Genomic DNA, 15,444 nt, shown 5'->3' on the forward strand with positions numbered 1-15,444 from the left:
ATTTAGTATTACAAATATTTAAAATAGCGTCTAGATGCATTGTCTGCATCTATTTTTGTGAAATATAACCACACTTAAGAACGTTTTTCAGTTCGCCATTGCCCTGTGTGTTGTTTGAATAAGTTGCTAGGTCGACGTCACGTTCTCTCTCTCAATCTTTCTATAACGTACCTTACACTCGCACCCAGATGTGTTCTCATGTACTGAAGTTTGGAACCAATTGGTTTAATGCGAGTCGGTACTCCGTAGTACTGACGTAATTTGGTTAGTGCCCTTAAAAATAAAGAATTAGGTACCTAACCCTATCTAATGCAATGCTTATCGACATAGCCTGTATAATAGTATTTTATAAAATAATATATTTTCCCTCTCACTCTAAGCAACAACATGGGACCAAGTCAAGTCACCTTCATTTATATAGTTTTACAATAATGATTGTTTCAAAGCAGCTTTACAGTGATAACAGGAAAATAATGCAACGATTGTTTTTGCTGTACAGCAGCTCTAGAAGAAAGTCACTGTCCAGCTTAAGTAAGATTTTGATTCATTTCCGTTGTAAAAATCATTAGTTATTAACTATGGGGCCGCTTGCACCACACCGTTTTCAACTGAAAACAGAAAACTTTAAATGCGTTCTGGATGTTCATTTACACGACAACAGTGTTTTGGTGGACTGAGAACGCAAATTATCAAATAGTTTTCTGAAAACGAGTTTTGTAAACTATATCGTTATTATCTCTGTGTAAACTTAAACCGTGAATCTGTAAAAATGGTTAGGGCATGCACTTGCGTATTATGTGTTTAGTAGGCGTGCGCATTTGAATGCGTATGTATGCAGGGTAGTAGTCTTTCTTTACAAAGTGACATCGCCAAATTACTTGTCTGGCAAGCATAATACTGCATTTTATGTAAAAAATAATTTAAACACAGAAGTTATTTCAAACACGACTGACAAGTGTGTGTATATAAATATTGAATTGGAGCGAAACATGATATTAATCTCATAAATTGTCGTGTTTGACGCTATGCTAGCAAACATACTAGCTATCCCTTTTGCCAAGAGTGATTCTTTTATTACTCAATTTGAAAAGTCCAGGTAAGTCCTTTTGCCCTTCTTAAAAAAACACATCAGTAAGTAAGAGGTCTGATCAAATGAGGGATTAAAACTGTATGAATAGAAAAGTACCAGTAAAAAAATTGTGGGGTACAGTTTAACATGTTAAATAAAATGATCTTTTTTCATTTTACCAAAAAATGTGTCATTTACTATAGTAACGAACTACAATTTTATGTGCATCTGATTGACAGATAAATCATGCAATCTTATTTCACTGTTGCTAATGTTGAGGTTATATCTTCTTCGTACAAAATTTGCTTTGTACATTTGGTTTAACTGCATTGTTAAAGAGGGTAAGCTTTACCGTTAAAGAGGGTAAGCTTTATCATTAAACTGAACTGTGCGCCTGCATTTTAGGCACATTGTTCTTGCACTGTCCATACAATAACTGCTTCCTTGTATGAGTGGAGTTTTCCATTTACTTCAACTGCACAGTGCTCTGGTAATATCAATGGTATGAGCCATTTCAGGAGCTGCCAAAATTACAATTTAAAATCAGAATGAGCATAGCTAACTAACATTCACTAATATATTGAAACTTTAGCGATACTGATTTAAACCGTGAGCGCCAGTGATTGAATGTCAAAGCACGGTTTGAATGCCCCACCCCCAACTGAACTGGAAGTTTTGATTGGTTTTACACCCGAGTCGGACCTGTCTGTTATTGGCTGAAGCACAGAGCTCCACCGCAGTAGTTTGAAAAGTGACAGCTCGCCCTGTTGCTCTGTCAACACCTTTGTCAATTACTTTGCACTTTTGGTGAAAAATAAATGTAGCGATTAATACAGGGTGTCCGCGGGCTCTTAAAAAGTATTAAAATTTGATAAATCAATTTAGAGAAAATTAAGGCCCTTAAAAAGTATTAAAAAGTCTTAAATGCCATTTTCCAAGGTATTACATTTTGTATCATCTTTTCGTTATGTAAATTTGTCCATAAAGTATAAAGTTTGCCTGAATTTAAACATTGCGTCGGCGAATAGTGGGGTTCTGTGTAGTTTATGGAATCCTGCTAGATATGACGTCATCTGTGTGATAGCGCATATGTCCAGTACGCACGGTTGTTAAACAACATCGTTGACTAATAGGGAAATTAAATATACGCAACAAGTTTAAGTTGCATCTTAAGGTTTTCTTTCAGTTGAAAACATTAAACAATATGTGTAAACAAAAAATGTAAAGAAGCATTTAAGATCAATCAGTACGAAAGGGGAAAAACGCTAATAAAACAGACCGTTCCACTAATCGTACAGAACGAAGGTATACACTCGAGTCAACATAATATTTATCTTGTTATATTGTTTCACTTTCATGTTGAGAAAAACAATAATATTCACATGCTCGAGTAGAAAACCCGCTGCCGCTGACAGACGTTGCAGGGACACAGTGACAAATAACAAAGTTTCTAACAGCACTTCGCGTTTTCAGTTAAGGACTGCTTCTTTAACGAAACTTAAAGGAAGCATATGTGTCAAAATCATTTTGTTATCAGTTAAGTAATCATCTCGCTCACTTGGATTTAGCTGCGCTACCTGCAGTCGTCAATGCAGTGATGGACAGCTGTCTTTCCTCATTCGACTGCTGTTTGGATTTCATGTGATTTCTGATTGTGGTGGTGATATTATAACTCTGTATCATTAATTAATTTGATTAAAAGTAATTCCGTTTTGTAATATCATTTAGTAAGATCATTTTCATCCAAGTAATTCCAAACTTCAAGAGGCTGACGACGACATGTGATCAAATACAATCAACACGCTCCACAGCGCCAAACAGTGTATTTAATTATAACTGCGAGTAAGTGATTGGGATTTATCATGGATTCACAGCATTTACTGCCAGCAAAGCAACGTAGTAAAATTCGAATAGTATTTTATTTTTTCGAATAATAATTACAGATCGAATATTCGTTTACTGACACTCTGCTCTGGTGCATCAAATCAAGCACTCAGTGGTTATCACAGGTAAACTGTCTGACCAGTCAGGTGTTTGTCATGAGAAGTTTACCACAAAAGAGCTATGGTTTGCAGACAGGTATAAGAGTTGTTGTTACAAATACGTCTTTTGAATATACTTTGTGAATTCATTGTCCCTTTAGCTCAGAGAGGTTTATTTTCCCTATTCAATAAGTTTTGTCAATTGTTTTGTTTAATATTAGGCTGCTGTCACTTCAAGAAATAATGCACGGATCCAATACACTGATACTGATACTTATGCATTGTCTTTCTCGACTGTTTACGTTCACTTAAGACAACCTACTACGTTTGCTAGGACTCTCGCCAAGATGAGCATTTTGACATAAATTGTGTGAATTTGTCTAAGCGCAAGAGAACTCAATATTTGCCCACTGTTTCTTTCGTGCCTTGCACTTGAATATTTAAAATGGCAGGACTTAGATTAGTTTGGTTTAAACACAGATAGCAATGTGTGCTGCTCAGGTCTCTCTATCAACACCCTGGTGATGACAGCATAAATAAATGGCCATATTAGAGGATACTGCACTTGCATTGAACAAAGTTGAAGGGAAGCCAGAATTTGTGTTTATTGGCAGAAACGTACATTAGCCTAGCTCTGTCAGTTTTATGAGTTATTTTCAATAAAGCCATATTGTAGATGCGTATGTGTCATCAAATTTTAGATGAACCACGGTGCAAGTGTGTGCCGAACTGTGGGTGGAGAATGGTAGGGTTTGATTTGTACACCCTTAGTGAAATCATAGAAGTGTTTTTTTGTTGTTTTTTTTATCTTCTATTCTTTTGCTATTTCTAATTCATTCCCTGCTGTAGCTTCTATTCAAGACTGTTTAAAACATAGACATTTCAAAAAAAGACTCCCCGTCTATTTTAGGCTTGTTTATAATAAAAAAATCAATTATTATGCATAAAATCTTTTAAATATGAAATAAAGGGTCTTAAGTCTTACAATTTAATTTAAAAAACTCTGCCGATATCCGTATCATTCTAATGATAGCGGTCAATTACTCGTGTAACCAAAGTGAGTGGCTATTATACAGTTTTATGTTTCATAACTAGCCCTTCACTGCTGTTCCGTTCACAGCAAAAGTTAACCAAACGTTGGAACCTGAACATTTCAGGAGTCTTATCTGGTTATACAATGCAGTTGTTTTTGTTAATAACTAAAGTATGTGTAAATGTAATCATGTTTAATGCACTTAAACTGGACTGACAACTTTATTCTGTTGCTGTGTGACCTGCCTGTATGTTCCACATTAATAGACCACACTTGGTGTTGGGTGTGTTACTGCTTGCCTTCCTGTTTGGTCAGTTGGTTTTAGAGGCTCAGGTTTCAGAGCAGCTCCTGGTCTGGTCCTGACTCAGCAGCATACCTGTGGTGGGAGCACTGCAAAAAGCTAAAATGGTTGGCATTCAGCCGACAGGAAAAGCAGGAGCCGTGCCATTTGTAATAGCCTGTTCATGTGGAGCAAGTTTTGTGCCAGTCTCTGCCGCATGACTTGTTTCAAAATGTTGATTTAGTATTTAGAAATTGAGAATCTTACTGGCATTGCATTTTGCTATTATGAATGGGAGCTAATTGTTTGTGTAATAGTGTCTGAATCCTAGCAAATGCACTTCACATCGTTGCTTTATAGCATCATATTTGGTTAGGACACAGTAAGTTGACCAAAGTCTGAAAAACTTCTCTCCACTCCAGGTGGATGGAAATGTCAGCACAATATACTGTCAGAATCTGTGCCTGCTTGCCAAACTCTTCCTGGACCATAAGACGCTGTACTATGATGTGGAGCCCTTCCTCTTCTATGTACTCACACAGAATGACAGTAAAGGCTGCCATCTCGTAGGATACTTTTCAAAGGTGAGCAAATCTTTTCACTCAGTTCAATTCAGTTACTTTTACATTCTCTAAAGTCAAATGATGATGTTGAGCAATTTGGGTTCATTATTATATAAGGTAGCATGCCTTTTGCACATTCTTGCTGTTTTTTGGCTTAATTATAGAAAATAGTCTGTTTACTTGTGGGTTGATTATGCTCCTGGAAAAAAGATGTTTAAGTGAGTTTATTTAATAAACAGGTTTTAAACACAACAGTATATGCCTCAAAATGCAATAAATATTTGTAAACGTTAGTGTAAGATCTTACCTAACAAATATTTTGTGTGGAATGTTTTTTACATTTGTACATTTGCTTTCATTTTATACTTATTTTATAATTTCTTTTTTTTATCCCTAGGAGAAGCATTGTCAACAAAAATATAATGTATCCTGCATCATGATTCTTCCACAATATCAGCGCAGGGGCTATGGGCGATTCCTCATTGACTTCAGTAAGTACGCTGCATTATCTTTCCTCTCTTCCCTCAGTCTGTGGTTTTATTTTTTGTTATTTAGTAAAGAAAATATTTGACAATTATACTCCTTTAGATGGTGTCATTAGACACAAAGAATAAACCGTTATGGCTCTCTCTGCAGGTTACCTTCTGTCCAAGAGGGAAGGCCAGCCAGGCTCACCAGAGAAGCCATTGTCAGACCTTGGCCGGTTATCCTACATGGCATATTGGCGTAGTGTGGTGCTGGAGTGCCTACACGAGATCAGAGATCGACAGCTCACCATCCGCAAACTCAGCAAAGTCACCGGCATTTGTCCTCAAGATATCACGGCCACCCTTCTTAGTCTAAATATGCTGGAACAGAGAGGGGACCGGTGAGAGAGATGCTCGCACACTATAATGTCTGATTTAATGTCTTACCTTTTCTTTACAAGCTGAAGCAGAGAACAATAATGCAAGTTCTGTTTCATAGCTGTCGCAGATTAATTATCTTTTGTTTCAACCTAAAACATTTGCATTCCAAAATGTGCACAGTGCTTCGTCTTCAGCATACTTGAAAGTACATGATTAACATGATTTTGTGCTAACAAGAAAAAACAAATTAATAGTTTAATTCAGCAAAAATGCACTAAATTGATCAGAAGTGATAGTAAAGACATTTGTTACAAAATATTTTTATTTCAAGTAAATAAGTTTAAAAGAATCCTAAAAAAATAAAAATAAAGCTACAGTACCCAGCTGTTTTTAGTATTGATAATTAAAAATGTAATTAAAAAATCAGCATTTTAGAATGATTACTGAAGGGTCATGTGACACTAAAGACTGGAGTAATGGTTGCTTAACATTTGCAGTAAAGGAATGAATAAAGTAAAGAAGTTTTAGTAGTAATAATATTTCACCATTTTACTGTTTTTATTTATTTATTTATTTCAAATAAATGCCCCAAAATTGAGCAGAAGTGTATATTTGTTACATTTTTAGCTTTCTTTATAGTCTCCTGTTTTGATTTCCTTTCCTATTATAGGGTGATTATTCTGCGCAGAGAGAAGCTGGTGGCCACTCACATGGTCCGACTGAAGGCCAAACCTCGGCTCCTTGAAGTTGATCCAGACTGCTTGCGCTGGACGCCTGTAATCGTCACCAACACAGTAGCATCTGAAGGAGAAGGAGATGAGGAGGAGGAGGAGGAGGAAGGAGAGGAGGGACTTAAAGAGGTACGCACCTTAACTTTTATTTAAGGTTCATTAAATGAAGTATGCAATATTTGTGATGTGTAGCAGTACATTCTGAAGCTGAACTTCTGTTATGTGCAACTTATCTTTTGTATAGATCAAACCCAGCCACAAGAGTTCCCCACTCTCCTGGCATATGAAAGGAGAACAGGACAAGGAGGATGAGAAAAAGTGCTTCACAGCATTGCCCAAAAACCAAAGCCCTCCACAGTCATCTTCTGTTTGCAACAATGTTCTCAGTCCTGAACGTCCTTCCCTTTTTCTTACGGCTAATGGGGAACGCAGGGGACCTGGGCGCCCTCCCAAAAACTGGTTATGGGGCAAGGTGAAGGATGCACCACGTCCAGGGCCAGGTCGACCCCGTAAACTAAGGCCCCCAGAGGATGATGAGGATGATGAGGATGATGAGGAGGATGATGATGATGAAGAGGATGATGATGAAAGAACTGGCATTAATAAAGTGACAACAACATCGTCAATGCTCCTGGCCTTAGATAATGAGCCTGACTCTACATCAGCCTGTCCCTTGGATGCTTCCAGGCACCCTGCAGTTCCACCCACACGCAGCAGAGGGCGTCCTCCACGGAAAAAGCGTGGCCCAAAACGCAGGCTCAGTGAGGGGCCTGAAGATGACCTGCCATTGTTGCCCCATACCACAAGGCTAAGTGAACCCACACCAGTCTGTCCGGCCTTTATCAGTGAGAGCAGTGAAGATGAGGATGAGGATGAGGATGATGATGAAGAGGATGAGGATGATGAGGATGAGTTAAGGGCTCGTTCACCTCCTCTCCTCACTAAGCCCACATTAGGGCTTAAATGCAAGGTATGTGCAATATAGGTCCATGTATGTATTTTCTTTTGCATGTCTTGCTTACTTAATATACAGGTCCTTCTCAAAAAATTAGCATATTGTGATAAAGTTCATTATTTTCCATAATGTAATGATAAAAATTAAACTTTCATATATTTTAGATTCATTGCACACCAACTGAAATATTTCAGGTCTTTTATTGTTTTAATACTGATGATTTTGGCATACAGCTCATGAAAACCCAAAATTCCTGTCTCAAAAAATTAGCATATTTCATCCGACCAATAAAAGAAGTGTTTTTAATAAATAAATAAAAGTCAACCTTCAAATAATTATGTTCAGTTATGCACACAATAGTCAATACTTGGTCGGGAATCCTTTTGCAGAAATGACTGCTTCAATGCGGCGTGGCATGGAGGCAATCAGCCTGTGGCACTGCTGAGGTGTTATGGAGGCCCAGGATGCTTCGATAGCGGCCTTAAGCTCATCCAGAGTGTTGGGTCTTGCGTCTCTCAACTTTCTCTTCACAATATCCCACAGATTCTCTATGGGGTTCAGGTCAGGAGAGTTGGCAGGCCAATTGAGCACAGTAATACCATGGTCAGTAAACCATTTACCAGTGGTTTTGGCACTGTGAGCAGGTGCCAGGTCGTGCTGAAAAATGAAATCTTCATCTCCATAAAGCTTTTCAGCAGATGGAAGCATGAAGTGCTCCAAAATCTCCTGATAGCTAGCTGCATTGGCCCTGCCCTTGATAAAACACAGTGCACCAACACCAGCGGCTGACATGGCACCCCAGACCATCACTGACTGTGGGTACTTGACACTGAACTTCAGGCATTTTGGCATTTCCTTCTCCCCAGTCTTCCTCCAGACTCTGGCACCTTGATTTCCGAATGACATGCAAAACTGAGCAACAGTCCAGTGCTGCTTCTCTGTAGCCCAGGTCAGGCGCTTCTGCCGCTGTTTCTGGTTCAAAAGTGGCTTGACCTGGGGAATGCGGCACCTGTAGCCCATTTCCTGCACACGCCTGTGCACGTCGGCTCTGGATGTTTCTACTCCAGACTCAGTCCACTGCTTCCGCAGGTCCCCCAAGGTCTTTGCCACACTTTTTCCTTCCCACAGACTTCCCACTGAGGTGCCTTGATACAGCACTCTGGGAACAGCCTATTTGTTCAGAAATTTCTTTCTGTCTTACCCTCTTGCTTGAGGGTGTCAATGATGGCCTTCTGGACAGCAGTCAGGTCGGCAGTCTTACCCATGATTGCGGTTTTGAGTAATGAAACAGGCTGGGAGTTTTTAAAAGCCTCAGGAATCTTTTGCAGGTGTTTAGAGTTAATTAGTTGATTCAGATGATTAGGTTAATAGCTTGTTTAGAGACCCTTTTCATGATATGCTAATTTTTTGAGACAGGAATTTTGGGTTTTCATGAGCTGTATGCCAAAATCATCAGTATTAAAACAATAAAAGACCTGAAATATTTCAGTTGGTGTGCAATGAATCTAAAATATATGAAAGTTTAATTTTTATCATTACATTATGGAAAATAATTAACTTTATCACAATATGCTAATTTTTTGAGAAGGACCTGTATACCTTAAAAATAAGTATGTCAGTCTATGAAATCTTTTTTATTATTTTGAAGATAGCATGCAATGCTGTGGATAAAAAAAAAAAATCTTCTTTTTTTTTTTTTTACTCCTGTAGTCTCAGAAGTCCTTTCGAAAGCGACGTGCACGTCAGCGCAGCCACCCCCACAGTAGTGTAGTCACAGAAACCATCTCAGAGACTACAGAAGTTCTGGATGAGCCATTTGTGGATTCAGATTCTGAAAGGCCCATGCCCAGACTAGAAGAGGAAACTCCCTTCGGCAACCCTCTCCGGCGCTACACAGCAGCCCGCAAACACATGGGACCAGCCCTTAAAAGTATCAACAGAGGGAATCTGACTGAATCGGAGGAAGACGGTTAGTACACCAAAAGACTCCTGCTGGGGGTTATTATATGTGCATTCTTGAAAGTTTTGTGTGATATTTGTGTTTGACAGTGTGATTTAAAAATATTCTTAAAGAATGGTTACCTCTTTTTTTTGTTCAGATCCCACTCCTGTGCTGAAGCCAATTGATGTCTTGAGAAGACCTGAAACTTCAGAGGCCAAACAGAGAACAGGGGCAAAAACTGAGATGCCTGAGGTCCCAGTAAAAAAGAAGAAAGGCTGGCCTAAGGGCAAGAGTCGCAAGCCACTGCACTGGAAGAAACGCCCAGGTAGGAAGCCTGGTTGTGGAGCTGATCAGACAGCTGACACTAGTCTGGCAGTTCCATCCTCCGAGGACCCACCACCCCCAAAGATCAAAATGAAGCCTGGCAGAAAACCTCGCAGCTATTACCTTCAGCGGGCCCAGGAGGAAGCAGTGAGACATGAATTTGTGCAAAGCCGATTAACTCAGCAGAAGCAGCTAGAAAATTCAACATTGGAGGACAAGACCTGTAAGAGGACAGCCAGAGCCATAACATCTGACCTCAATCCTGATAAGCAGAAAGACTCTGAAGAGGAGGAGGATTTTCTTCAGAGCTTCAGAGAGCCATCTAAACCCAAAAGGCGAGGTCGCCCACCAAAAAATTCCATCCTCCCTCCCCCTCTACCTAAACCTTCTCTGTCTGAGCCAGAAGAGGATGACGAAGAGGATGACAGACCATGGGCAGTGGAGAAGATCAACTGTCCAACGTCTCGTACCATGCCACAGTCTTCCAGCTCCAGGGTCTCTCAGCCAAGAGCTAACACAGATGTGGCAGATGCAGAGGAGGATGAGGAGCAGGATGATGAAGATTGCGATAATGGGGTTAAGCGAAGAACAGCAACCACACCAGGTTCAGGAAGCCGACGTAGCGATGATCATGATGCAGATGACGAAGGGGACGGTCGTCTTGAAGAGAAAAGTGACTGCAGCAGTAGCAGTAAAAGGAAGAAGAGCCAAGACTCTGAGGATGATGTGGAGGAGCAAGAGGATGATGAAGAGGAGGAACCATCGTCGCCTGCTCGCTCTCCCCCTGTGAAAGAAGAACCCCAGAGTAGTGAGGGTTTTTTAGATATGCAGGTCAACGTGACACGGGATTATGTCAGCAAACAGGAGGAGGGCGAGGACGAGGAGGAGGATGCAGAGGAGGTACAAGAGGTCAAGACTAGCTCTGCTGATACAGATGAACGCCGGCGACGAGAGCAGGAGGAATCTGCAGCAGCTGCGGCAGCTGTAGAGACAGTAACCACCATTGCAGTCCCCTCTGAACCATTGGACATGCAGCCTTTACACGTCGAGGATAAGTCCGTGCTCATGATGGGGGCTGAGCACTCACACCAGCATCCTGACTTCAAAGATGACCTGAGCCACCAGCAACACACGCATCACCACAGCAGTGAGCTGGATCTAGAAACAGTGCAAGCTGTCCAGTCACTTACGCAAGGTGAGGCTCAGGAGGAGGATGCAGAGTCCCATGGAGCCTACCAGGACTGTGAGGAAACGCTAGCTGCCTGTCGAACCCTCCAGAGCTACAGTCACGGTGAGGGAGAGGATGAAACACTAGCCCTGGTGGAAGAGTGTGGAGCCTCCCAGCACAGTCCCATGCCCAACCCAGCAATGCCCACGTTACCAAACCAGTCTGTCCGTTCGGTCAACAGCCCAGTAATGACTCCTGGTCCTATGGACCCTGCACCAGGGGTGCCTGGTCCCACAGGAACTGGAGGGGGAACAGGTGGAGGGTATACCCAAATAACCCCAGAACATCCCAGCTCTCTATCTGCTCCCTCACTGCAAAACATGGAAACCTCCCCCATGATGGATGTGCCGTCAGTTTCTGATCATTCACAGCAAGTGGTGGACAGTGGCTTTAGTGACCTTGGCAGCATTGAAAGCACCACCGAAAACTATGACAATCCGAGCAGCTATGACTCAACCATGGGTGGTGGAGGTAATGGAGGAGGAAATGGAAGTAATGGAGGTAGCATGTCTGCAGCTGCTGCAGCAGCAGTGGCTGCTTCCTCTTCTACGTCATCTTCATCCTCTAGTTCAACCACACCATCGTCATCATCTTCGCAAGGCAACAGCTGCTCCTTCGTCTCAACTCCTGGGCTAACATCCTCTAGCACAGGCGTTGGCTCTCAGATCACCATGGGGAGCTGTAGCCTTATCCAGCAAGCAGGTCCTGGTCCAACTAATGGACCTGGAGCTAACAGTGGTAGTGGCGTCCCACAACCTCCACCCCCACCTCCTCCCCCTTCTGCCAGCACTCCAACTTGTGGTATAAAGTCTCCACAAGGCTGCGTCATCGAAAGGCCTCCAAGTGCCAGCCAGCAGCAACAGAAGAAAGTATCGCAACCACCTCAACAGCAACAAAACCCTCAGCCTCCACCCTCTGCTCCACCACCCCCTCCACCTCAACAGCAAGCACTCTCGCAGTGCAGCATGGGAAATGGGTTTGCTTCCACACCCATGATCATGGAGATTCCTGAAAGTGCAGGCAGCGGTGGTGGAGGCAGGAGTTTGTATGACCGCATGGGCCAGGACTTTGGAGCGGGTGGGTACGGTCAACCCTCAGCTACTTTCAGTTTAGCCAAACTCCAGCAGTTAACCAACACCATCATGGACCCGCATGCCATGTCTTACTCTCATTCAGCTGCTGTCACCTCATACGCCACAAGTGTTTCACTATCCAACCCAGGCTTAGCACAGCTTGCTTCTTCCCCACACCCACCCTTGCCCCAGGCTCAGCCCACTATGACCCCCCCTCCCAATTTGAGTTCTGGCTCCATGAACCTGGGCTCTCCCTTGATTCAGTGCAACATGACAGGCGCTAACATCGGACTACCTCCCCCTCCCCATACGCAGCGGTTGCAAGGCCAAATGGCTACTGTCAAAGGCCACATTTCAATTCGTTCCAAAGCCTCTCAAATTCCTGCAGGCTCCCCTCACCAGCAGCAATTGTACAGTCGCAGCTCTGGCGCTGTGACCATGCAAGGCTCCCCACGCACTCTAGCGGTGCAGCGTGGCATGATGACCAATCTTATGCCCACACCTGCTGCCTACAACTCTATGAACATGAATCAGCTAAATGCTGCCATGTCAGCTGGCTACCGCATGCCGCAGCCCATGATGAACAGCGGGTACCACAGTAACCCACCCTATATGAACCAGCCGGCCCAGTACCCCATGCAGATGCAAATGGGCATGATGGGAGGGCAGGGTTACCCACAGCAGCCTATGCAACCCAATCATCATGGAAACATGATGTACACGGGCCCCTCACACCACAGCTACGCTGGCGTCCCCAAACAGTCGCCTTACATGAGCAGATGAGCACCAGAGAACTAGCAGAGAGAACTGAGAGACATTCCCCACCAGACTCTGCATCTCTGTACTTGATCCATTTGTTTCCACCCACCAAAGTCTGGGCAAAAAGGCAACACGATAAGTGAGCTTGGTGGAGGAAGAGGACATAGAGACTGCGACGATTTCTTTTCCTTTATAAATATTTTGTCGTCAAGCTCTGTTCCTTTTAGGTTCATTTCCCAATTGCCTGAGCTGATGGAGCTGGGGAAATGATGATGGGCTGATCATGCGAGATGATCTAATGGACCTTTATTGTGGCGTGTCATGCTCCTTCAGTCCTTCAGACCAGTCTGCCATGGTTGTACCAACAGGGGTTGGTCCAACGAAGTGTCCGCCACTCCATCCATGCGACAGAAGGGGCAAAGCATATAAGCAGCTAAAGGGGAAGTGGACCTAACTTTTCAAACTGAGAAACAGATACATTTACGTTGCTAATGAACATACATTGAATCATGCACACAATCGTTCAATTGACATAGGAAGCCTTACCTTAAAAGAGACAAAATAATTGTAGATGGACTTTTTTCTTTTTTTATATTATATTATTGTTATTTACTTTATTTTTTAAAATGTTCTCATTTTTTTCAATGACTGTTGAAATGCTTGTGTTTCAATCTGACCTTCTCATGCTTTGTGTGTGGCTGTTCTGGACAAAGTGATTCACGCTCGCTCACTCATACACTCACTCATGAATACATTCGCTCACACACACAGCTCTATAGCCACTTGAAAGCTTACGTGGAGGCACTTATAGTCGGGACGCACAAGGTGTCCGAGTTGTCTGTAAATCTGTGTCTTCCCAGTATGGAACAATGTATATCACAACTTAATAGTGGTAAGAGCCCTAATGGACATAAATAGTAATGACCATGTGTCCATAGACTAGACTGAACAGAAGTCCATGGAAATTAATAATGTAAATATTCTGGTACTACCTGGTTCACAGCACATACTCGTTAAATCTATTACACACACTTTTCACGAACACTCCACAGATGTCAATAGTGGGAAGGTCTTAAATTTCATACTACACATTGCAGTGTCCACGTAATGTGGTGGGTCAAAAGGGTTTAACCACACAGGAGTACGTCTGCTGAGCAGTTCGCTTTGCAACTGTGCTAATCCAATGATAATGATGCCTCCAAAAGTAGGCCTTACTGTGGCACCAGTAAGTAGCGCTCCTCGTACTCCAGCTGATCATGCAGAAGAAATGTTGTCTGTTATCAACGAGAGGGAGTTGTACAAATAATTAGATCCGTGTCTGCAATGCACACATGGACAAACGAACACTCATACCCGGGATAAAGGTTAAAGTGCATGATGTCCTGAGATGTCACTGTTTTAGGACAACGGGCAGAGAATTTCTTAATGTTCCAGTATTCATTGTCAATATGAGGAATCTTTCTCAAGACCTGACGTTTCATATATTATTTGTGCGCTTTTGTTTTTCTGTATTTTATCAGACTGGGCAGCTTTCTTTTATGACACAAGCTGACTCTTTTTGACTTTAGAAGACTTATTGTAGAGAAAATGTTTTTTCTAAAATATAAAAAAAGAAATTCTGACATGGATATTGGTACTGTCATTTTTTTCACTTCTGTTTCAGGAAAAAACAATGCATATTTTTTAGCTCGACTCTTGGGGTAAAATTATTAAGAAATTCAAAACGAAAAAAAATTACAACACACTTTTAGTGAATTTAAGATGCCTTTAACCTTTCCATTCCATCTCATCTCTAGAGTTTTCTATCTTTGTGTAGTATATTAATGCTATTTTAAAACAAAAGGAAAAAACAGATATCTAAAGGTCACTTAGCGTTATTTTCTTTTTTTTCTTCTTGGTTATTGTGTGTGTATAGGACAACTTCCTTACATCTATGAGGCATGTAAAAATGAGCTCAGTATATTTCTGTCTGTTTATATTGCTTACCTTTTCGTATACTTTGTAATTGTACATGGTGAGTTGTAAGCTAAGAGAGAGCCTGGTAGCCGGAGACAGAGAGAGAGCCAAGCTGGGGCGCTGTAAGATGATGGGAAGCGTCCACCTTCCACTCCTCTCTGTTTTGTCCTTGTATGTATTTCCATTTATTTGTTTCTTTCTTTTCTTTTTTTCTTAGCAAGTACTTTCAAAGAACTCTGTACATTTTAACATGAAACAAAAATAAATTATGTTGAGCCATTCCATTTGTTATTGTATTTCTTGAAAATGTTCAGTAGCAAATTATTATTTTCTTTTAATGAAAGTCATGCTAATTTCAAAAGCAGTGTGTGCTTTGGTCAGATGTAGTTTGTTCAGGTTTTGAAAACTCGCTAATCTTTACAGTGTTCCTAATGTAGACAGTGGAGTCTTGTTAATGAGTAAAAGCCGATCTCTTAAGAAACTGAAATGGCTGATTAAGGTTTCTGAGCTTTTCCATTTTATTCTTTTTACACTAAACTACTTTAAACATTCTATCAGACAAGATTTTTTGGTAAATTGCATTGAGCCGTCTGCCGCTAAATAAAAAAAAATACTTGGGAAATTCTTTGCATTTAAAAACAGGGTTGTCTGTTTTAGTTTATTATTGTGCTCCTTATCATTAAACTGATGTATTAGAATGG

General features: G+C 41.5%; 1 protein-coding gene across 2 annotated transcripts in view; it reads left to right on the forward strand.

Moving 5' to 3' along the window:
• The window catches only part of kat6a (K(lysine) acetyltransferase 6A), a 57,352-nt gene extending 42,325 nt beyond the window's left edge, over positions 1-15,027 (forward strand). For both annotated transcript variants that reach the window (XM_077241588.1, XM_077241589.1), the window contains exons 11-17: positions 4,787-4,948; positions 5,325-5,418; positions 5,564-5,795; positions 6,446-6,635; positions 6,751-7,476; positions 9,172-9,430; positions 9,561-15,027. In XM_077241588.1, the coding sequence (XP_077097703.1) occupies positions 4,787-4,948; positions 5,325-5,418; positions 5,564-5,795; positions 6,446-6,635; positions 6,751-7,476; positions 9,172-9,430; positions 9,561-12,811 (4,914 nt within the window). In that variant the 3' untranslated portion in view covers positions 12,812-15,027. The remainder of the gene's footprint in view (positions 1-4,786; positions 4,949-5,324; positions 5,419-5,563; positions 5,796-6,445; positions 6,636-6,750; positions 7,477-9,171; positions 9,431-9,560) is intronic.
• The last annotated feature ends 417 nt before the right edge of the window (positions 15,028-15,444 follow it).

This window comes from Siphateles boraxobius, unplaced genomic scaffold (genome assembly GCF_051911475.1).
Source record: "Siphateles boraxobius isolate OS27281-9 unplaced genomic scaffold, OSU_SipBor_1 24, whole genome shotgun sequence".
Lineage (NCBI taxonomy): Eukaryota > Metazoa > Chordata > Actinopteri > Cypriniformes > Leuciscidae > Siphateles > Siphateles boraxobius.